Source organism: Teleopsis dalmanni, chromosome X (assembly GCF_002237135.1).
Source record: "Teleopsis dalmanni isolate 2A chromosome X, ASM223713v2, whole genome shotgun sequence".
NCBI classification, from domain to species: Eukaryota; Metazoa; Arthropoda; class Insecta; order Diptera; family Diopsidae; genus Teleopsis; species Teleopsis dalmanni.
Genome location: NC_051848.1, coordinates 2,503,821 through 2,529,159, shown reverse-complemented (window position 1 = coordinate 2,529,159; position 25,339 = coordinate 2,503,821). Strand labels below are relative to the sequence as shown.

Here is a 25,339-nt window from a genome sequence, read left to right as displayed (position 1 = left end):
TTCACTTTGCAATAGTTCTTTCAAATTTTTCAACTAACATATATATTTCTCACTCACTCTACTTTGAATTAATGTAATTAATTAAGCAATCCTTGACGTTGATTTGATCGGAATTTCAACTAATACATTATAAAATATAGAAACTTCAAAAAAATTTCATTCGTTTAACGGTTAAAAACTTTTGTAAGTAAAATGGCATTGTTGAGTGCTCTTTTTTGGTAACATATATATTTCTCCCACACTCTACTTTGATTTAATTTAGTATTTATTTAATTAGTATTTAATTAAGTATTGTAAAATATGAAAAACTAATAAAACATTTTTATTCATTTTTCAGCTCAACATATATCTTTTTTTGAGGCTTGTAAACGTAAGTACAAAGTTTTAAACAAAACATATGTATGTCATAAATTTTGAACAGCTTGAAACGCATATAACTTATGTGAAATTTGGCATAGTACTCTTAAGAAATAAATATTTTAATTTTTTTTTTTTTAATGTGGATTGAAGTTTTTTTATGGTATATAGGAAGTATGTCCTTCTATTCTTTTTTGTTTTTTGTTGTTTCATGTGTACTTTTTGAAATACCACTCAAATTTCACAACTGTTTCCCTAATTTTTCTGACAAATCTTAGTTTTTTTTTTTTTTGATATGTATGTTGATCCTTTTTTTCGAGTCAGTGCAACTGTGCACTTTTACACTTTGATAGCTGGGGGTACTACAGGGTCCCACCTATCTCATTGACTAATTTATGTATTGCCTATAAGCTTCATGATTATTCAGTGATTGATCTAAGATCAGCATACCTCCCCGTGCGGACAGTGATTACTCTAAGATTAGATAGTGGTAAGTAGGATAGCCTGTCAATTTTCACATATAACTTCAAGGCTCTGTCTTCAGGTCTTGCACTGGTTTTGAAAAATAGTTCAAAATATTTTTAGCTAAACTTTCTAGTCTTGCGTATAGTTTATTTAGCTCCCTAGTAAATTGTGAACTCTAAACATGATATTTCACGATTCCCGTACGTATTTCCGTTTCATATTCATGTGTATATTTCACATAATATCATCATATCACATCATATATCCGATATTTGTCTACTTGTTAAATTAAAAATTTTGATATTTGATTATGTATTTATTTATATACATTATATATATGTATTGGTTGATATAAAGGCAAATTAAAATTAAAAACAAAAATATATATATATTGGTATGATTGGACTTTCCGAATGAATCCTTGATTTATTGATCATTGAGTGGTATTTATTTCGATTTATCAATTATTTTTGAAACACTTCCTCGTTTAAAGATTCATATAGTCACTTTGTATCATTATCAGAATATAGGAGCTGATTTCTATCAACATAGTGAATGCTTGTCGTTTATTGATTTGGAACATTCCAAACGTTTTAATTGACAACTTACGGTGGGTGAGTTGCAAAATGAAGTACTCACACTGAAAATAAAAGAAAAACATTTTTTCCATCTGTCATCTACACTGAGAGCATTAACTCACCGCTCTATAAAACACGGGATCGACATTACTTTGTAGTTCCGTGACAAGAGTAAAAATGTTGAGAGCCTCATTACAAGCATCGATAGTATACTGGCACATGGCTTGCAATAAGCTCGCGCCTATGAAATAATGCAAAATCGACGAAATCAAAAAGACGACTGTGGCAGCATCGAGCATAAGTTTTCCGGTATAATTTAGTACCAACATATGCGTAGAACCAACAAGGCCACAAAAATAGGTAGTAGTTGCAAAACATAGCTCAACTCTGTGAAGTTGTGTAAGAGCTTTCACCACGTTATGCAGTTCATTGTGTTCTATGTATAAGTGCTCAACTTCTTCCGTTTGTTGCTTTGAGCCAGGTGTTTGATTATCAACCAGTTGAGTTATTATTGCATAGAGACGTGAATTTATGGCTTCAAAGTGTGTTATTATACTCCAAAGAGCCAAAATAAAATGGAAAATTGAAGCATCAAGAACGTTCCCAATATTATGAAAAACGCAAATGTCACAAAAATTTATTAATTCAAAATTTCTTGCTGTTTTCCACCTGACAAAAATTGCTAAACTGAAGGATATAATTAGAAATGTGAATTTAATATAAAGCAATTTGCGTATTTTTTGTTGACGTGAAGTTGTTGTAGGTCTTACATACTTCGAACAAAGTCTTAAATGAAACAAATTATTAAATATTTGAATTAGTCCTCTCTCCCGAAAATATCGCCTGAAGATTGTGTATACGCCAAACATAATTCTCAAAACACCAAATATCGTTAAACACAATTCTAAAATATCCGTAGCTGCATATATCGCAATTACTGTTGAACTGCGTAGTACATACACCGCAGCGGCAAGCATTCCCGCATTATGTATAAATGAATATATTTCAAAGAATCTGGAATGCGATATTGTTTCCTTTTGCATGTCAACGCTAACTGTTCCAAGTCCAGTTAATATATAGTAATAAATCCTGCAAAGGATTATCAAATTTACTTTGGTTGTAGTCATAACTTGAAGAAATCACAAAAGACACTGAGAGCCTTCACGCGGTTTAAAACATTTTCCGATGCAAATAATTTGCATTAAAACTAATTACTTATTGGTTAATGAAAATTAAGTTCCGACAATTTTTATCAAGATTGATGGATCCAAAATAAAAATGCTAAAAGATATTAATAGTACTGTTTATATTGTTAAATTTATTTTTTGATTATTTTTTCCATTTGAAAATAACATAAGTAAATTAAATTAAAAATGTATTAATAAATATAATGTAGATTTTCGAATAGATTCATGGGTTCCATATTACGATCACTACCTGCTTTACTTTTCTATACTTTATCGTCTAATTCTAAACCTTGTATTTCTAAGTATTAAATTATTGAAGAAAAGTACAGAACTTTACTACAGCCTTGTCTTGATAAGGAGAAATAGAATAGACCTACATGCCTTTCTGTTCTATTTATACAATATATCGAATTTCGTATTGAACCTAATTAATTGAAATTCAATTAAATAAATTACAATAAACAAAATGTCATCAAAAATAAAAAAAAAATCCTGACATTTATGAATAGGATAAGACTTATGTGCTCTTCACCTAACACACTTAAGGCTCCTTACACAAGGAGAATAGAATAATAAATTATATGTGAAAAGAAATAAGATAAATAAATAAATTTACATTTTCAATTAAATTAAAATAAAAATATTTTACATTAATTAATTTCATTTTTGTAGATGTTGCTAACTTCTTTTCGTTTTGCTCGTACCATCATTAGCCGTCAAATGGTTCTTCGTCACTATGCCAAAGACGTGCGCTTTGGACCCAATGTTCGCGCACTCATGATGCAAGGCGTTGGTGTTTTAGCAGATGCAGTAGAAGTGACATTGGGCCCAAAAGGTCGTAGTGTTATAATTGAAGAGCCATGGGGCCCCCCAAAAATCACTAAAGATGGTGTTACAGTTGCTAAATCCATTGCTCTACAAGACAAATTTCAAAATATTGGTGTAATGTTAGTACAAGATGTAGCTACCAACACTAATGAGAAAGCAGGTGATGGAACCACAACAGCAACTGTATTAGCTAGAGCTATTGCTAACGAAGGGTTTGAGAAAATATCTAAAGGTGCCAACCCGATTGAAATCCGCAGAGGTGTGTTGCTTGCCATTAATTCTGCAGTAGATAGTTTAAAAGCCATGTCTCGACCCATTAAGACAAATGTCGAGATTGAGCAAGTTGCAACAATTTCAGCGAATGGTGATCATTCGATCGGTGTTCTTATTAGTAAGGCCATGCAGAAGGTTGGACGTGATGGCGCTATCACCATAAAAAATGGAACTTCCTTATCTGATGAACTTGAATTCATCGAAGGCTTAAAATTTGATAAGGGTTACTTGTCTCCATTTTTTATAAATTCTTCAAATGGTACAAAGGTTGAATTCCAAAATGCATTAGTTTTATTTTCTGCAAAAAAAATTAGAGCCATGTCGAGTATTGTACCAGCATTGGAATTAGCAAATCAACAGAAGAAGCCCTTGCTAATAATAGCCACCGATATTGATGGCGACGCCCTGTCCACATTGGTACTAAATCGTTTACAGTTGGGACTACCAATAGCTGCAGTCAAAGCTCCATTGTTTGGTGATGCTACCAAAGAGTTACTAATTGACATGGCTGTAGCTTCTGGTGGAGCAGTTTGTGGAGATGAAGAACATTTTTTTAAGATTGAAAATGTAATGATCAATGACCTAGGTAAAGTGGGAGAGGTTATTGTAACCAAAAATAATACCTTGCTCATGAATAGCGGTGGAAATAAAGCCGAAATTCAGCGTCGCATTGACAGTATTAAAGGTCAGTTATCAGACACCAAATCCACTTACGAAAAAGAAAAATTGCAGGAACGCATAGCAAACCTATCTAGTGGTGTTGCATTATTGCGCGTTGGTGGATCTAGTGAAGTGGAAGTCAACGAAAAAAAGGATCGCGTCACTGACGCTTTGAACGCCACCCGCGCCGCAATTGAAGAAGGAATTGTACCAGGCGGAGGAACCGCTTTGTTGAGATGCATTCCCACTTTGCAGGCTCTCAGAGGCCAGAACCAAGATCAAGTATATTGTTTAATAAAATTATATATATTTCCAATTTAATAATTTAATAAAATTAAAATGTATTTTAATTAATAGAATATGGGGATAGAAATTATTTGTGCAGCGCTTAGAAAGCCTTGTATGACCATTGCTAAAAATGCTGGAGTTGATGGAGCAACTGTTGTTGCCAGGGTCGAAATGGGAGCCGGTGATTTTGGTTACGATGCATTAAAAAATGAATATGGAAATCTAGTGGACGCAGGTATCATTGATCCCACAAAGGTAAATGATTTTCAAAATTAATTTTTAACAAATATCTAAGCATATATTTATTAAGGTTGTGCGTACAGCTCTTATGGACGCAGCAGGGGTAGCATCTTTGCTAACAACAGTAGAAGCAGTTGTTACTGAATTTCCGTTGAAAAAGCCGGGTTCTGCCGATTCGCAAAAAATAGGTGGACGTTAATGCTTAGCTTAATATAAATAATGAAGTCAAAAATTATAATATTCAAATAGTTAACATTTTATCTTTCGTAAACGATTTTAATTAAACATTTGATTACAAATTAAAAAATTTCATGCGTAATATTAAAATCACTAAAGTGATATATTGTTTATTAAAGAAATTAATAAAAATTCTTGTTTCATGAAATGTCTTACGGCTATTATTATGATTCTTACAATATATAAACGTTGATAGGTCATGCATTGCAAACTCTTCTCTTAATAAATTGTTTATGTAAAAAATAATGAAATGTCATAAGAATATGTGGACTGGTGAGCACATATCCTGTATGTAGAAAGATGATTTCTATATCACAAAAATTTACTGACCATGTTTATGATGCTTTAGCCAAAAGTGATAACTGTGGTATTATCCTTATTAGAATATAGAAACCAATCATAACCATAAAACACACTAAACTGTAAATTCATGTAAACAACAGGGCGTTCTATGAACAATATGTGGGCATTGTGTAAAATTTTGTTTATTAATTAAACCTACTACAAATGAACTTCACCTCCAAAGATGATTTCTCTATGATATAGAATTTCTGTTCTAGGTGTAGCTCTAAAGCCCAATAACTGGACATTTGATCCAAGTTCTTGAGTCAATCAAATTCTTTACACTTTGAAATTGAATATATTGATGGTGACCAGGATTTTAGCAAACCTGCAGTTTATGTAGTATGTATGGAAGACTTACGGGGTGGAGTGTTTTTGCACTAATGATTCAACTACGATACATTCCGAAAAATGGACTATGCAGGAGTTGTCATGATAAAGAGAAACTTGTAAATAAAAATTAAACACAATTTTTTTTTATTAAAACTTGTTCAAAAATTCGATTTCGTGACTTTTTTGACATCCCATTAGGGATGCGAAATTTATTACACTAAATAAATAACATAAAATTATTTGTGAATAAAATGAAAATTTTTTAAAATATAGAAAGAGAAATAATAACTTCTTAAAGCTCTACCTAGAACTACACGCAAAGTAGTGTCGAAGATAATTTTTTTTACTGGTCTAGCAGGGAAAACCAAAATGTTTAACAATGGTAAGCCAAGAAAAAGCTTTATTGAATACAATGCATCAGGATCTTTTAAACTTAACCTATTAAGAATTCCAAATGTGATACCATAAAACCAATTATAAAACCTATAAAACCTATATATAAGTACAACTTCTAAGATGGAGCTTCATCGCTAGATCTGGTAGTCAGTTCATCGATGTACTCTTGTATTGATAATCCACGTCGAAAGTCGTAATTCACGTTAATTCAATTTTTTCGCGAATACAATTTACAAATCACCGTAAATAATACATTATTTGTACAAAAATGTCTAAGGTAGGTTATGTTTAATTATGTCAAACTTTCGTATGGAAACGTCAAATGACACATGACAACAATCAGTTTGCCAAGGCACAAAATATAAATAGTGACAGCTTAAAATGGTTAGTTTTTTCTGACCTTAGTCATTGAACCTATCACCGTCAAATTTAAAGAGTAGGATACATACTATTGAAGTAAATTTGGTATTAAAATTAACATGTCTAAGTGCGTTAAATGTGTGAAAAATTTCAAATGAAAGTTAAGTAGTTACTTTAAAATGCTTTCTTAAATTTTGTACATTAAATAGGCTTACCAATATATGTATCACATACTTTTCTCTAACACATCCGTCTGCTCAATGACTTATATTTATTATCTTGACAATCGAATAGGTGTAGCTGCAATCGTAATACTTAAAATGGTAGTCTTTTAATGAACGCATAAACTTCAGAATCTTCTAGTTTATACAATGTCAAATGTAAATTTTCTTAATGACAATATCGTCGTATGAGTATTATAATACACATAAAAATTTCTAATGAAATCATTTTTAAGTTAAAATACGTTTAAAATCTATAAAAAAGTAATAAAAATACAAAGCATTCGCTTTCAAGATCGATTAGCATTACATAAACGACTTTGCCAATCACAAGATCAAAAACGCAATTAATGACTTTGAAATTGTGACAATGAGCCGAATCGAGACAGAAGCCGTTGGCAATGTACTGAAGAATATAATTGCAAATAAATATCAGCAATAGCCGCGGCAGTAGCTAAAAACTGGCAACTACAATTACGGGTCTGGCGGCGACAGCAGATACAACTTCTGTAAAAGCATTTGCAACTGCTTATCGACTTAGCGGTTCAAAAAAATAAATTAGCGAAAAAACTACAACGACTGCATAATAATCGAGCTTCTAATTGACAATTAAATTTGTAAAAAAAAGTGTAATTGAAATGACAACTTTTATTTCGTTTGTTAAATATTTAAATAATATAAATTAATTAACAATTTGATTGATTTCTGTACTTAAACGCAAAGAAGAGTCGTGCACTCCTCTTTTCTTGTTTTTCTTAAGTTTGTTGTTGCTGGTGAAAGTTGGGGGCTATCTGTCAATTACTTAAGTGTTACGACTTGAGAGTTTATATATCTTTTCCTAAAAATTTTACTCGTGGTCTCATGGTCTAAAATCAAAAAAAGTCAAGGTATGTGCTATTACAAGCATTTGCGTCCAAGTTTTATAAACCAAAAGTAATTCAAAACTATTAGTGTGATTGTGTTATAATTAGCTGGAATATCACAATCACAACCAGCTGAAACTCCTCAAAGTGAATAAAATGAAATCAAATGGCCAAAGAACTAAAAATATTCCAGCGAAGCATCTGACGCATAGTCCAAAATGAGCTCAAGGTTAAGCCTTATAAGTTAAAAAAGGTTAGACTGAAAAGAGGAAAGGAGTTGTTACTTTTGCACAAACGTAGCGTGGCAAATTTCCAAACATTATCTGATGAACATTCTCCGATGAGAAAAATTTCCCTTATTGGGCAGTTCATAAACTCTCAAAATAATCATGTTTACTTAATTGAATGCACTGCCGAAAATTTGAGACTACGAAAGGCCACCCGAAGTAATTTTTCATCTCAAGTAATGTTGACCGCCAATGGACACTCTCCGACTTATTATCGGGAAAATATTTTGGAAGTTGGTTTTGAGCCATTGACACGCAAACATTTCGGTTGTAGACCATGGACATTCTAACATGACACTGACTCGGCACCGTCTCATAAAGCTCGTGTGAACCAAGAATTATTAAGAAATCATGTTGTACACTTCATTTCGTCCCCACAATGGCTTTTAAATTCGCCAGATGCAAATCCGATGAACTATTTCATCTGGACCATTTTAAAGAGCAAAGTGAGGACTAAAAAATATGCTAGTATGCAATATGGATGCGCTAAAAAAAGACATTGTTCAGGTATAGGCCAAAATACAGGTATTTCAGGTATAGCCCAAAGATTCGAAATTTTTGATTATTTGATTTTGATTTTAATTATTTCCACAAATGTTTGTAATTGGAAAGGATATGATCGCTTTAATAGATAACATTTCAATCACCTAACCATGTATTTACAATTTTTTTAAACAAAAAATTTCCTGCACTTAACCAGTAGAATGAAGAAAACTTCATCTGAATATATAGAAAAAAGTATTATTTTTAGGCTTAGACTCAATGCCAATATTATGAACATATGAACATATATTAGCTTAAGTATATAATTGAAGAATATTTTTAGATTTCTCTCGAAAATAAGACTCGATAACTAGTTTTAAATTACGATTATAAGTAAACGATGCACGGTAGAAGGTATTGATTATTATTAAATAATAGACTATGAATACACCCGGACCTAAAAAATCTATTGTGCACAAAGTATTGATAAAAATTGACCGATTTTATCTCTACGTTGGCTACCACTTCTTCATAAGGGATCAATGTGGTGCACAAAAGAGCGTTCTTTTGAATGGGTTGCAACTGCTGATGACTAGAATTGGAGAATAATATATGGTTGGTTGGGGGAGGTTTCTGTCTGTTTAAATTCTTAATCTTCATCAATATTTATTTTATCTCCTTCAAAATATGCTCCATTAGAAGCGATACACAAATGCCAACGTTTCTTCCAATCATCAAAACATTTTTATAGGCGCTTTCCGGTATGGCTTTGAGTTCCCTCTGCGAATTCTGTTTTACGTCTTCTATGGATTCAAAACGCGTTCCTCTGAGTGGTAATTTGAGGTTGGGAAACAGGAAAAAGTCACACGGTGCAAGATCAGGTGAATACGGTGGCTGTTCGATGGTATTTATTGAATGTTTGGCCTTAAAATCGTTGATAATGTTGAACAAATTGAGGTGAATCGGAACAAGCCGGGCGTTGACACGTCGCATACACAAATTGTCCACCAAAATCAAACGAGCCATCTCACGACCGATGCCTAGCTCTCGTGCTATCTCTCTAACACTCACATGAGGATTTTTGAACACGATTTCCTTTGCCTTTTCAATGTTTTCGTCGGTGGTAGAGGTCGAAGGTCGTCCAGAACGCGGCATGTCTTCGACGGTCGTACGACAGTCCTGAAAGGCTTTGTACCACTCATAAACTTGAGTTTTCGATAAAACTGATTCCCCATAAGCCTTTTGTAGCATTCGCAACGATTCTGCACACGAAATTTCGTTCGAAAAACAAAATTTGATGCAAACTCTTTGTTCAATATTTTTTTCCATTGTTTTTTTCGCAACGCACTACTGAGGTGAACTGGTTTCAACAGCTGCCGTAAACGAACTGTCTGACAGATCGCGCTCATTTTTGGCATAGTAATTAAGGACAGTGCTGCCAAACTACATAAACTTAAAATATCGAAAAATATACAGCGCGCGAATTTTAAATGAGAATTTCCGAAAACCTTTCGGTCACAATGTATCTTCAAGGGTAAAAATTAGCTTTTTCTTACCCATCTATAATGATGCTATTAGAAATAGAAATTTATAGCTTTTTCAACAGAAATCTAAAGGTTAATGTTGTGCGTATCGTGTGCTAAGAGCTGTTACAAATAATTATATATATAAAAAAATTTATGTGGAAATACACAGAGTTCAGTTTAAATAAAATATAATGCATATTAATTTTAATTTTTAATGATAATTTATTCTGTTTTTACCAATGTACCACTTATTAAAAGTATAATTAACTAGACCTAGAGGCTTATAACACATTTAAATATATACTGCGAAACAATTGCTACCATTAACATTAACTAAGAAATTTTCAGATAAAAAATATTGTAACCAAATGTGTATATATAAGAAATATAAGATTTCTTCTGTGAAAGTTATTATACCGAGTATTGATATAATAATTAAGCTTTTTTCCTTTTTTTGCGACTGAACAAGCAAAATGGTTACAATGTCTCTAATGGAGAAAGAAAAAGATAGTTTAAACACTTAAGTATAATTATATATAACTGCAACAATTATTAAATAATAATAAAATTATTAACCAAAAAAAATTTTAAAAGAACAGATTTAATATTTACAATCACAGTTAAAGCATAGACAATTTATACAAGTAGCCTATTATTAAAGTGAAGAGAAAATTAAGTTTTAATGGGCTGACTAACAGACGATAACTGATAGGGAAAAATACTTTATATAATAAAAATCATAATATTTAAAAAAAATATATTAATACATATAAACAAAAAATAAATTTTTCTCATCAGTCTTCATATGGTGCATTATCGGTAAGTACCCTGTGAGTTTCCGGAAGCAACTTCTGTAATGTTATTTGATTGGGAACTTGAACTAAGAGAGTAGTTTTTATGGATAGCATTTTCCACTGTAATAGGTAATAATTTCCACTGTAATAATTTGAGCGATATTTCTGAAGTACAGTTCATTTCTAATTTCATGATGTCGTATAGGCTTTAGCAGTTAAAGCAATATTCGAAGTCTTTTCTCTAGATGTATGGTATAGTCTAGGTATAGATAACAAAATCAAGCTCTATGAAAAACATAAAATACTTTTCTCAACTATGCTTACAATTATTTAATCAGTATTCTTTTCATTTTTTTCGTAATGATTAAAATAAATAATGCCAATTAAATTAATTATATATAATATGACATAAAGTTTTTCTATCTTAATTAGATACATAGTATACCCTTTTCTTATTCACGTTTTTATTAGCAAAGAAAAGAAAAAAAGAATCGAAAAAAACAATAGATAGTTTCCCTCAGAGATTACAGAAAAAAAGATAAATTATAGATACAAAAGTATTCACAATATAATAATGTATTGATATACGATAAATGAACATCAAAATTTTTATGATAAATGAGGCATATGATATGCCTTCTATGTACCGTCCGTCTACAAAATAACTTATTGTTAATTGATATGAAATCGGTACAAAACTATTATATACGAGTATTTTAAATATAATTCGATATAAACCATAAAATATAAAATGTTATCAAGACTGCCCAGTTGGATTAATTCATATCTCAGCTGACACTTCTTATGAGAACTGTGAAGTTGCTTCAACTTTATCAAAGTTTTTTATTAAATGTAAATATTTATAAATTACAAAATATTGATAAAAAAAACAAACAAATATTGTAATTAAAATTGTGTTTTTTTATAAAAAATTTGATTTGAAACCTAAAAATGGACTATAAAAATTAATCTACTACAGAACAATCAAATTAGTGATATTAGCTGTCCATTTCACTTTATCATATAATTTATCATGTTATATGGTTCCATATAATATTCTAAGACAGTAAGCTCAAGATTTTGCTCTGCTAATAAAGTACTCTTGGGATATAGGACTTCCAATTGACTTCTAATCTTGATTAAGTGCAAGTTTTTAAATATGGATCTACTATAGTATATTTTATTTTGTCGCTGCTTTCGGGTACCAATAAATTTGGTTTCACAGGAGTGGGAACAATTTGTACCTTCATTTAGAAGCAAAAAATTACTCATTTCAAATTCCTTACAATGCACTCATGGAACTATAATGTATGACTCTTGGACGTCACAATGTACATATTGAAAATGATTCGGTACGTGCGAGTAACAGGAAAGCGCTCATCAGGCTTATAACTAGTTGGGAGCTTGATATGATGACGTGTATATATATATAATTTTTGTCATAATTTATAATATATTTTAAATTCATAAAAAAAGTTTGCGGTTTTGTTAAAATTACAAACGAAAAACCAAGCCCATAAAGTCTATTAGTCAAAAACAAATTTTAGCGATCTGTAAATGCATTATCTGTGAGAAACTATTTCATACTATTAGTCAGTTGTTGTTGCTGCCGTTATTATTATTGTTGTTGTGCTATTAGTTTTTAAAACAATTTCTTTGTGTTTTGCACGTGCTTCTATGTATTAAGGTTGACCATGAAAAATTCTCATTCAACCGCACCGTAACGTATCGTTCCGTGTACACCACATTGTATGGAATCACATCATCGCGATTGTCATTATAATCATCATCATCTCAAACATTATCATCTTCATTCGAATCAATAGCAATGCCAAGCGTCACTATCGTTCCCTACATCACTAGCACGTTATCGTTAATTCGATGTCAACATCACTACTACTTATACCAAATACCAAGCACTTGTTATTTATTTAGTATTACAAATATTTCTCCATTTGCTGTGGTATAAAACAGAACATAATATGTCTAATAAAATATTACATTAAACATTTTTAACATTCAAATATATAAACAACATACTTTAGATCCAAGCCTTTTCTGATTAAAAAAAATGCTGTGAAATTCATATTTTAAAATCAATTCAAACAGATTTTTTTTGAATGCGATTTACAAGTTTAGTGCGTTAGAACACAAATATATTTAATAGAATTTAAAACAAGTAAATATATCTTCTCCCTTAAACCATGATAACGATATATACGGAGGGGCTATGTTTTCCAGTACAAGCAAATTATATATTAAAACTGAACTACACATTAAGATTGTGTACGTAAACTTGTATATATAGGACTATATATTTATTTAGTGCATTAATAAAGCATATATTTTATAAAATACTACAATACAAGCACTTAATTTACTGCCGTGCATTAATGTTATAATAATAATAGTTGAAAGACAAATATTGGTTTTAGTATTCATTAAAAAACTGCAGAAAAATATCTCAGAAAAATAATTTTTATTTATTTCAAACTAAATTTTTTTAATTAAGAAAACTTGTAAGACATTGTATTAGGAGAAGATTTCAAGTTGAAGTATCAATGAAATTTTATATAAATGTTGTGCTTTTAGTGCTGATCTAGCAGATAACAAGTCAAAGTCGATATGCAGTAATACATATTTATTTTATGTATTATTAATATTTTTATGGTGGGGTATTGGGCACTACGATCTATTGTATCTACTTAAGTGACTTAGAGTATTCACTTCTTCTATAAGTTATAGTATTATCTACTTTCGCTTATGCATCAGTGACGAGCAAAACCTAGCATACGTTTTGAGGTGCTCTTTTTTCTAGAAAACTAACAACCTTCAGTAGAGTAAGTTTCAAGTTTTATAAGGTGATAGTTTAACGCACAGTATCTTGTCAGAATTTCTTTAGACATGTTTAAAGAAGTTTTATTTAGTTGCATACAATTTTAAAATAGTTTTAGGTTGTAAGTCCCTATAAGTAGTTTCGTTTATAACAGCTCTGATAGACTATCCCAAAATGGCTTTCTTTATTTCTTTTTCTTATTTCCGAATGAATAAATTATATCCTTTGAAGCTTTAATACAAATACTTTAGAAAGAAATTCTATAGAAAGTAATTTATTATTATAATAAAATCAGTTATTCAAAATGTCCTCAACACAAACTGGAATTACTTTCTTGTTCATTTTTGAATAAAATATGATTTATAATATAAAGTTGTTACACTAAAGCATCTCATAAGGCTTTAGCTTTCAAACTGACACGATAACTATGAGCAGTTCAAAGCAGGAGTAGTCTAGAATTCCAAAAAAAATAACCTATTCATGTTCTTAATAAGTAAAATTCACTCAATCTTGGGTAAATCAGCAAAGGAATACCGACTCTCCCAGTTAACCAATAAGTGTATCAAAATTATTTGGACACACTAATAAAAGTAAACACGTGTTTGATTTCTACACATAATCAGCTATATGCTAACATCTATATAAACCTGTGTAGAGTCACAACAAACTTTTGGATATCTCTTCCTTGGAAATCCATAAACATAATCTAGAAACTTTCATTTTGTTAATACAGATATAATCTAAAACTGGTGGTTCAGAGTACTCCACCATTAGGTAAAGGTAAACCAACCTGACAGTTCTACGAATCTGGCTAGGTCCCTTATATTACAGGATACTAGCTTAGTCAGAACGGTCAGGAAAGGTGCTCCGAAGATATTATGATATATTATTAGATAATATGATCAAGAAGAACTCCAAAAGTGGAATCACCTTCGAAATGTTACTCAATGATTTAAAATTAGTTGGATTTCGATAGTAATTATTAATCGAATTATCGAATTATTTATCGAATTCCCATATTAACATAAAGTAAATAAAAAGTAGATGTTAAAGTATATGAACATTTTAACATCTTGCAAAATTAAGTTATCAGTAATTAGTTATCTGTTCGATATGTTATATATATATATTCGATTACCATCCCACATTTGCGTAAGCGTAAGAACTCCTTTGCTTTTTCGAGACTAACTTTTTGTCGCTTTGGTGTAAGATTTTATACATATTCAAGCTTGTAAGGCTTTACCTTGAACTTATTTTGAAATATTTTCAGTTTTTTGACCATTTGATTACCACTACGACGTGGATTTCGTACAAGTCAAGCTTGCACTTTCCGAACTATGGTATTTCAGGTGGTGCTTTTATTTTTTTCATCCAACACTATAGCGTTTCGCGATGCTGCTATTATAACGATTCATGGTACGATACACAAACATTTTATTCACTTTGAGGTGTTGTTTGAGGTCACCACTAATAGCTGGTTATGATTGTGATGTTCCAGTCAAATATAACACAATCACACTATTATGTCTGAATTCCATTTCAAGTAACTTCTCTTCTATAAGACTTAGACGCAAATTCTTGTAGTAGCTGGCAAACAATATGAAGAACTGCCACGTAGTTGGGAATTTGACAGATCAGTTTGACGGATATACCTGTGTGTAGTTGGTGACACTTTAATCACCTAACCCTGTATGTCTATTAGTCCTCGGCAAAGATGAGTTGCATGCATTCATGATGAAGTACATTACCGCGGAATTCCCTTCAGCAGTTATGAATGTTACGGTTATATCTATCACGTTTAGTTCTATGATCACGAAATTTTTTCTGTTATCAAAATATGATTTCAAAAAAAAATTTGCTTTAAGATACAAAATAAATAAATAACCAGAAAATACAACTTAAAAGTTAATGAGTTGAAGATTCTTTGATCGCATATGGTATTCTAGTTATTAACTTCATTTTGTTCCAACTTACAACTTAAAGTGGATCACTTGCGGTTTTTGTGCTCAGTTCAGTTTTGGTTGCCCCAGTTAAACCGCTTAATCTTTTTTTTTGTTTTTGCTGTTGTTAAATAATAGCGACAACAACGATTACTTTTCAAGTTTAAGAAACAAATTCTTTTGCAAAATCATTTACAAAGCGAAACACTGATGTTTGTCTTGAAGACTGAAAGATCGCTACGGAAAACCACTTTTCTGGTATTGACACTGTTGGCTTACTTTGCCTCAGAACAACAAATACAACAGAGTTCCAAAGATTATGAAAAAAAATTTACTGAAAGTGAAAAAAAAAATGAAGATATATAAGAAAAAAATGTTTATAAGGCAAAAATTGTAATGAAATCAAAAGTAACCATAACAGCGAAACGATCAAGGTTAACTACGTCATCTGTTCGCCGTTTTTGTCGCCAGCGTTACTGCCGCCACCACCAACCGCTGCTGTTGCCATCTCTGACAAAGTGGAAAAATTTCTTGTTGCCATAATTTAAATTTTTATTGCCGACAAGTGAAAACCAAACCAAATCGGTGCTGCTTCTTTCCAAGCCAAAACACCTTTTTAATATTTACGACCTGCTTAAGAAACGTATTACGTTTATGTTGGATTCGATTCTTCTGCTGCTGTCGCGCGTCTTCTGTTAATGATACTTCTTTTCTGCTGTAGCCGCTTCTTCGAGCGCTTGAAGCTCGAAGCAGTGTTCTACTCGCACATATTTTATGCAAATTACCAGAATGGCTTAAGAGTCTGAGGCATTGGCGTTATGCTGAGTCTGAATCTGAGTCTGAGTTCGGTTCTTGAATAGGAAGTGGAAGTGCTTAATGCATAATTACTTATGATTGGTGTAAGGCGGTGAGGTGTGTGGTGTGTTGGTGTGGGACTTTAAATTAAATTTATAAATTTAATCACATCAAAGTTTTCCTCTACATTTATTCTATAAATTTTATTAAGATTATTTATAAACTACGAGTTGCGCAAGTTTTCACTCAAACATGTTTACAGTTATGCGGAGTGAATTTAACCAGTCTTCTGGGTAGCTTCTGGCTGATTCGGTTCTTTAAAGGAAGCCAACCGAAACAATTTTTTTTTATGTTCAAAAAGTGTAGCCTTGAAACTAGTGTACTTTCACGAAATTCATTCAAGAAGTTACTGTGATATTAAAAAGTACATTCCACTAAATTTTAATCAGAGATTTGAGCAGACAGAAATATATGCGCACCTAGTACCACGCACTGTGACTGATGACGTAAAACCCCAAAAAGCTATGAAGTTTAGCAATACAAATACAAATTAAAAACGTCTTTAAAAAATCTATTAAGCATATCAGCTATTGTAACTAGCAATAAAACATAGTATTTCCGACAACACATGAAAACAAAACAAGAAATATTTATTCTCTGTTTCCCAATGGAATTATGGTTCTGCTTTAGTATGTCTCATCAATAAGAATTAGAGTCCTGCACATAAGCTCAAGTTATGTATGGATCTGCACAGTTGTCATTCACTGTTAGAATTAGATTTGTGCACATAAGTAACGCCTGCCATGTTGACGTTGTAAGATGCAGTACTCTCTCTCACTCTCAAAATAACTATGAGGTGTAACATTTCCTATAGATATGCGATAGAACTGTACCTTTTAAAACACGATGAAGATATGAAACAAATTATTTATTCTCATCGTGACGGAGAAACGATTACTAATACAAATGTAGAAATTATGTACTTTTAATAGAATAGCAATATAACCCAAAAAAAGTCGACCTTAGTTTTATGCTTTTATGATATACCTAAGTTGCCTACCAAGATCATTCAATTTGTGACCACTAAACACATTGAATGACACATCAAGTTTATGCAGACAATCTTCCAATCTTCAACATTTTGTAAGTAAGCATCCGCCATATTATAGCTTTATTATTACGAGCTATATGTCAAAAATAACCTTAAAATGATACAGTATTTTAAGATCCCCCACGTAGAAGATTTGTATGGTGTTGTATCTTAAATCTAGTGACAAAGTCTAGAACTTAATTTGATCATAAGTCCTATTTATTTTCGCTTACTTCAGAACCACTAAATGGACAAATATGTATCTAAATAATATATAAAATACTATGTTTACTACACGAGATGCACCATGAAGTCATAAACAATCGCTGCAGTTAGTTATTGATACTTCTCTCGGTTCAATTATGCAATTCTTCATGCTAATCAAAGCACAGATATATTTAGCGAAAATTTAATATTAACTACGACTAGTTTCTAGTTTGATTTCAACTTCAAAATAAAAGTAAGTCAGTATTAAAAAGAATCGTAAAAACGTTAAATACAAGTCTCCGCTGTGAGTTAAACCTTCAATTGTGCTTACTTGCGCGCTGCTCTATATATTCCATATCTGCAATATCTCGTAGTATCTACAGCATCTGCCACAGATTGCTCGCTACATAATCAACCGATATGCTTCACACCGTTTTAGTTTCATTTTATTTGCATAAGAAGCGCAACATTTAGAACAATTTTTATCTTAGCGTTTATTGCATATTCGTAATTTTTATTTGCTGACAATAATAAAGACTTCTAACCCATAAACTTCTCAAGTATGCCCAATCGCTTTATGCTCGGTATGAAATATTGCAGTGCCTCTACGACTCCAGAACAATATAACATTAATTTATAACTTAATTAAGTTTATGTTTGGCTTATAAAAATAATATTTCCTTAAATATTATTTTAAGATTGTTTTATGAATAAATTGTAGGTACGAGTGTCGACCATTTTAAAAATTGAATAGGTGCGAGCAGTACTTACCTATATAAGTAAGTATGTAATAATTGAATTATGCACAATTTTTAATTTAACTTAAAATGTGTTCCTGAAGTTATTGAAGACAATTAACATATCTTTTCAATACTTTCGTTTGATGTTTTATTTTATGGCTCTCAATAATTAATATCAGTCACATTACCACCACTGAAATTAGACCCACATTTTTCATGTTGTTTATCATCATTGCGACCACCATAAGCTTATGTTAAGTTTTTTCCAAGTTAGTGCATCCGGGCACTTTTACTCATTGATAGCTGTGGGGTTTCTGCAGAGTCTCACACTTCTCACTGATTGATTTCTATATTCCTGAAAATTTTCGTGATTACTCGATGACTGATCTATTGATCATTCCGTTAGTGATTATTCCAAAATTAGACAAGGATTATAATAATATTATCAATAACGCTGAGTCATATTATTAAGAATAGTGCTAAACATGTATTGGTACTGCTTTTTTAAATAAAAGGATTATTTCAAGCACAATATTGTTATTTAAAAGCGCTTTCGTTTAAAAAGTTTTCATTTCTATTGTGTTAATAGTATTGTTGAGATATGTTTAAATGAGATATGAACTTCTGTTTCAGTTATCAATATTTGATAACATAGATATATTAAGACATGTATAGAATTTGAAAAATGATTTCTGTCTTTAGTATTGTGCAAACGGATTCTTGTGTAAATGCTAAGAGATACCAAAGTTCACAGACTCTTAGTGTACTAAAAGTTATAGCAATAGTAATATGTTAACAATAAGCTATTATTTATAAGTAACTATATCGATAGTGGGAACTGAAATTATATTTTTCAACATGATTCTATATAATATCTCAAAACAACGTAATTGAATAGAATAGAGTCAGTAAATAATAAGAATTCATTTGTTAAGCAATCATTCAAATGAAGAATCTAAAAGCTATGGCAAGGTTAAATTTGTCCTTTCCACTATTTGTGTTCATAACTCAATTGACTGTCATCATCACGGTTGCCACTTGAAAAGGTTTTTCTGTACCAAAATTGGTTCAATAAGGTTCAATTTTTTTCTATTGCCTTTTAATAAGACAATACAATACATATAAAATATACAGAAGTTATAGAATAGTATAAGTCTTTTTATCCATTACCATTTTCTTATTATCTACTATCTTTTTGCTGACTATCTTTTATTTTTTTGATATAGGGACTATCTGTTGCTGACCCTTTATAGTGCACTTCTTCTTTATGAAATATATATTTTTGCATAACATAATATCATGTAAGGTCTTAAAAGTCATTCCGATCGAAATTTTCTTTTACCTTTTACAGCCACAATATTTTTACTAAATTAATACTTAAAATGATATTAATTTAGTAGTGCACAGTTGCATATATAAATAAATTTTTTTGGATAATAATATAATATGTACAATAAAGTTCGCGCTGCAAAAAAGTACCATTCACTAAAAAAGAGTACCAGAGTACCATACGGGAAAAAAGTAACAATTTTGGTACCAAAGTACCATATGTGGCAACTGTTGTTATCACCTTGGTGATGGAATATTTCAAAAAAAAAACGATTGCGTATGTATTTGTGCAGATATAAGTTACGATCAGACTGATATGGACCCACGCTGCTTAACTAACCGCGCTATAACCAAGAAGATGATCGAAAGTCATAACTAACCATGAAATATATGGTAGTTCGATTAAAAGAAAGTGCAAATCCCAAAAAAACCAGTTGTACAGCTAATAAATACCTCTAATACTGAATGTGACATATTGGTGTAATATGAGAATATCTTTTCGACTTAACTTTATGTAGTGTAATAATCTATTTCTCATTAAAATCAATTTTATTTTAGTCTAAGTCTTTCAACCTCGCATTAAGTTCTTAAAACTAATGTTGAAATTTAATTAATCTCGCTAATCGCATTATTTACTATAAACTTCCCCCAATGAAATACTGACTGTAATTCTATAAAAAATAGTTGCAAAAAAACCAATTAATTTCGTTGAATCTATTAAGTCCCAAGACCCGTCTAGAGCCAAGTTCATTGCAAAGACACAAACTTTAATGGCAGCAGAAGCAAAAATATTTTTTGTCTACAATTTCGCATTGCAATCAATATATTAATTGTTGTTGTTGCTGCTGCTGGTGTTGTTGGTGCTGTTGTTGTTGTCGATGTTGTAATTGTTGTATTGTTTTATTGTTGTTGACACCAACGATGAAGGTTAAGGCTACAATATATTAATATATATTTAGTATATGAATATGTCGTTGTTGTTGTTATTGTTGTTGTGTTTCTTCTATTGTAAATTTTATATTCAAATATTTTACAACAAAAATAGAAGAAAAAACCAGAAAGAATTCAAGCACCAGAACATTGTGAGAATTCATTGGAAGATTAGATTGCAAATTTTATAAAAATTCAAATAAACAGAGACAAACTCATATAGACTCATTGAGTTATTCAAAATACTCCAACAACTACAAGTGACCCTCTCTCTCACTCACTTGCCCCAATATTCTAACGCTCCCTGGCGCTCAGCAATTTTCTTAGCACTGGTACGAATGTATCTGTATCTATAGTTGAAGTAGAATACTAAAAATTAATTGCTGCTGTGGCTGCAGCCGCGACTGCTGCTGCTTATTTGTATCTATCGCTGGTAATTTTCAACAATTTCATTATATTTTACATTTAAGCTTCACGCTCTAGGTCAGATCTGCCGTGCTGATAACTTAATATTCCATGGAAATAGCAAAAAAATACGAGATACAAAAAATTTGAAAAAATGGTTGATCGATGAGGACAAATGCATCGGTAGCCGCGGCTAAAAAAGTAATTATAACATCAGCGTCATCAGTGAACGATGCGATTTTCACTATAATTAAATATTTAAGTAAATTAAAATAGCTTTATATATACATATTATAATTCTACTTTAGAAAAAACTAAGTTCTGTAATTATTTCCGTTTTAACTAACATCTGTATGGCATACCTATGAAGCACTTTGAATACAATGAAGCTGAAAAATATTTTATAGGTAGTGAGTGAAGCTTTATAAAATCCAGAACTAAGTATTTTTAAACATTTGATTATGATTTAAAAAAAATAAAATTTGAAATGTTTTTTATTGTAATATATGTAATTTTATAGGTTTAATTTTATGTAGATACATTGTATTTAAAAAAAATAATGATAATAAATAATGTTATCTAATTTTAATGAAGCTAAGAATAATACCACAAACTGACAATAATTCGTATTGATTAGAAATATTAAATAAGAAAAATAAAATATATTTTGAACTCTAATTTTATAGTTTTATTTCTTATTTGTTTCATGAGATATATGGAATACCGCACCATCTTGTTGATCTCACATATCTACCAAGTCGAAAGCACCAAATTTATCTAACAAAATCTTAATAATCATATTTTTATAAAGTGTTTAATTGAAAGTAAATGCAATTTTATTTTCAGTTTTATATAAAATGCAATCAAATTGTTTCTCTAAAGCATTAACATATGAACAATACCAAGATAATCTATTGTATTGAACGTCAAGATCATGAATTAAACACCAAGTAAACAATTTTTATAGATGTAAACTTGCTACTTGTACAACATATACTTAAAAAATAATTATTTAGCTTATTAACAATCAAACTATTTAACCAAAAATGAGCTCTACCGCTTAAGACCACAAACTGAACAATCGCCTAGAAAAGTTTTCACTTCCGTATTTTGGGATTTAAGTGGAATAATTTTCACAGACTTTTGAAAAAGGAAAAACAGTAACATCAGACTACTTTTGTATATTATTGGATCGTTTAAATAAGGAAATCAAGAAAAAAACGATCACATTTGTCGAAACAAAAAATTTTGTTTTTGCAGGACCCGCAACAAGCACCCGTTCATACGTCAATGAAAACCATGGAAAAATTAAACAAATTACTTCCTCAGCCACCGTATTCTCTAGATTTTGCTCCCAGTGACTATTAGCTGTTTCCAAACTTGAAAAGATTTGATAAATCGTATTATTTAAAAGGTATCCAAATATTAAAAAATTGTTGGATCGGTGTATCGAGCTAAATGGGGACTATAAAAAAATGCTAAATGCCAAAAAAAAAATGTTTTTTTATTACTTAGGCCGATAGAATTTTGATGTGAGCATAGAACTTAATAAGGAGGTGTTCGACTTCCTTGTGACTTGTAAAATCATTAAATATCAATGTACCTAAATGTTTATGTTACCAAAGACTATATCGAAGTGGAAAGGAGTTAATTAATGATAATAAAAAAGTAAACATAAAATTTATTTTTCATTCTTAAAAGATTTTTTCCTGCGCAATTTTTCACGTTAATTGTTAAATAAAAAATCTAAGCAAAAAGCACTCGAAGACTCACTTTAGAAAAAGATGAAGAAATTGTTCTAAGCATTATACTACCCCACTATAGATCCACAACTCGGCCTTTTATTCAAGTAACACTAATATTTAGTATTTCAAAAACAGATCAAAGATTGCAAATTTGCAATATTTGTTAAAAATCATTACAACTTTGACAGCAAGTTTATTTTTATGTTCAGCGGCTGTTAAGTAATTCACATTTTAAAATGGCAAGCTTTAAAAAAAAAGTATATGATGCCTTCATAGTCTCTGAAATAGTGCTGTCAAATAAACACCATAGAATGAATAAACTCTATATGGTTATTTTATTCAAATAATATTCGGAGTTTATCATTTGAAAAATATGCGTAGGGACTGTCATCGTTTAAAAAGTTATTGTGAAAAATTGCAATACCAAACTTACCCCTACTATGATTTTATATCAATATTTTCAGTTCCTTAAGCTAAAAGTATTATAAATATTCGAGACCATAAAAGAACACTCATTGTTGATAAGTTGAAGAGTATATCTCAATCGGCCTATGAAAAATGTAGATGTGAAGATTGCATTAAGCGGTGATACAATTGTAGACGAGAAAGACGAGAAATAAACATTATTTAATAATTTTTTTAATGTTTATGTTTTTTTTTGCCGAAAGTTACGCGTCTTATGACATTTGTCAAGCATTGGGTACTTATGGAGAAACAGGATTAGTCATCGATTCTAGTTTGATAGGCACGAGTTCTAAGTCTGACATTTACAGTCCAAGTAAGTTATATGCGAACTATAAAATAAATAAAAAAAATTCGAATATTTTCTAAAACCACTGATGATAAGTACTTGATAATACTCGAAACACCATTGTATGGTCAACCAAACTTAAATAAATTAACTAAAATTATTGTTGTTGTCTTTTTATTTCTATTCGAACGCTTCTAATTTTATTTAATAATGCCAAAACCTGTTTTTTGAGTAATTCTAGTCTAGTAATTCTATAGCAATCTCGGAAAATGCTTAAACAATTTGCTAGATGTATAAGCACATGCAAAAATGCATGCATGCAAAAATGTAGCCTAGCCATCTTATCAAGTTAAATGAATACCACCAGGTTATGATTAATGTAGTTTTAATGACTTTAAAAATATTAATTATTATATATATAAAAAAATATTTGAAAAAGTTCTAAAGACACTGGGAAATTGCTGTTAGAAATCAACAATTTGCAAATGTGCATGTCTGCATGCCAATAGACGTATATATTCCAAGCGGGTATTGCAACAGATAAGATCTTCATGGAACTGCTGAGTTTTCGCGTTTTTTCAGTGCAATTTATGAGTATTGGCAAAAACAGAAAAGCTGAGTAACTTGAGACAAACAAGAAGTGATAAAGTAAATAGTAATTCGTAAATGATAAGAAGAAATCATTGCAAATTTAGTTTCTTAATACACAATGCATGCCGAGAATTGGGAATGGCATTTGAAAGTCAAGTGCCTCTTGTCAGAACGACTTTTAGTCATGTAAGAATCAATCTTTTCACAAACACTTCTCTTCAACTAATTCTTGTGTATATTTTCAATATTTTTTTTATTATTTAAAATAAAACTGCAAAATGCATTCACTCATATGTTGAACACATGTCACATACTTGAAAAATATACTTAAATAAAATGTAAATTTATGTTACAATGGAAGTGATGTCTAAGCCCATTAGAACTATTCAATTTGAATAATCATAATGCAGATTAATATTATTATTATTTCCTTAGACTGTCAATGAGAATGATTCTCTGATTTTCTTCCTTATTTCGACACAAGTCAAAAACGAAATTTATATCAAAACCGTATTAAATTCAAAAAAAAAAAAATATGTATGTATATCATTAAAATGACTCGAAAGTATTTTGTATACTTTGTTGTTATTGTTTTTTGTCATAAAAGTAATTTTTCTGACATCACAGTGACTCATGTTTGGTGCATTGAACCCTTTTTTAATTGCACTTTTACACATCCATTGCACATATCGAACCCATTAACCTTGCCCACTAAAAGTTAATTGCCTGCGATATTATTTCTTTCACCGCGGCACTTTTTACTAAAAATTGGCTTAATTACTTTTTCTGGTCATTTCAATTGCCAAAAAAACTCGCATTTTGATAAATTCCTTGAGATAAGTATTGTTAATTTTTTTTATTTTAATTAAATTAAAGAATTACAAATTTGAAACAAAAATACTTTGTACTTCATGCAGTTAATATTAAGAAGTCATAAAGAGTTAATTGCTTAAATTGATAGAATTACTAATTATTTACTTGAAGAGTACGTCAGTGACTGTACATCCAGACAATTATACACGTAAGATGATACTACATTACGAAGCGCTATGTCAACAGTTATAACTATTACTTAGGACGGACTCACCTATGCAAACCAATGCAAACTATGATCAATGAATTATGGTATATGACTACTGTATGAATAAAAATTCTGCTAAGTCTGCAATCATGACATACAAAGATAATTGCGAGGTTGAAGAAAATGAAGCATGGAACTTAAATGGTAATGAAGAAATACAACTATTTAGGTACTTGATTCA

General features: G+C 30.6%; 1 protein-coding gene across 1 annotated transcript; it reads left to right on the top strand.

Moving 5' to 3' along the window:
* Positions 1-343: 343 nt before the first annotated feature.
* LOC119689487 (heat shock protein 60A-like) lies at positions 344-5,187 on the top strand. The gene is made up of 4 exons (XM_038104322.1): positions 344-370; positions 3,260-4,630; positions 4,706-4,891; positions 4,947-5,187. Exons 2-4 carry the CDS (start codon positions 3,260-3,262, stop codon positions 5,073-5,075), a joined length of 1,686 nt encoding a protein of 561 aa, XP_037960250.1. The 5' UTR covers positions 344-370; the 3' UTR covers positions 5,076-5,187.
* Positions 5,188-25,339: the final 20,152 nt, after the last annotated feature.

Excerpts from the sequence above, each read along its gene's own strand:
- LOC119689487 (XM_038104322.1), top strand. The coding sequence starts at position 3,260 with ATGTTGCTAACTTCTTTTCGTTTTGCTCGTACCATCATTAGCCGTCAA. Across the intron at positions 4,631-4,705 it reads GAGGCCAGAACCAAGATCAA|AATATGGGGATAGAAATTAT; the intron begins GTATATTGTTTA and ends TTTAATTAATAG. Across the intron at positions 4,892-4,946 it reads GTATCATTGATCCCACAAAG|GTTGTGCGTACAGCTCTTAT; the intron begins GTAAATGATTTT and ends ATATTTATTAAG.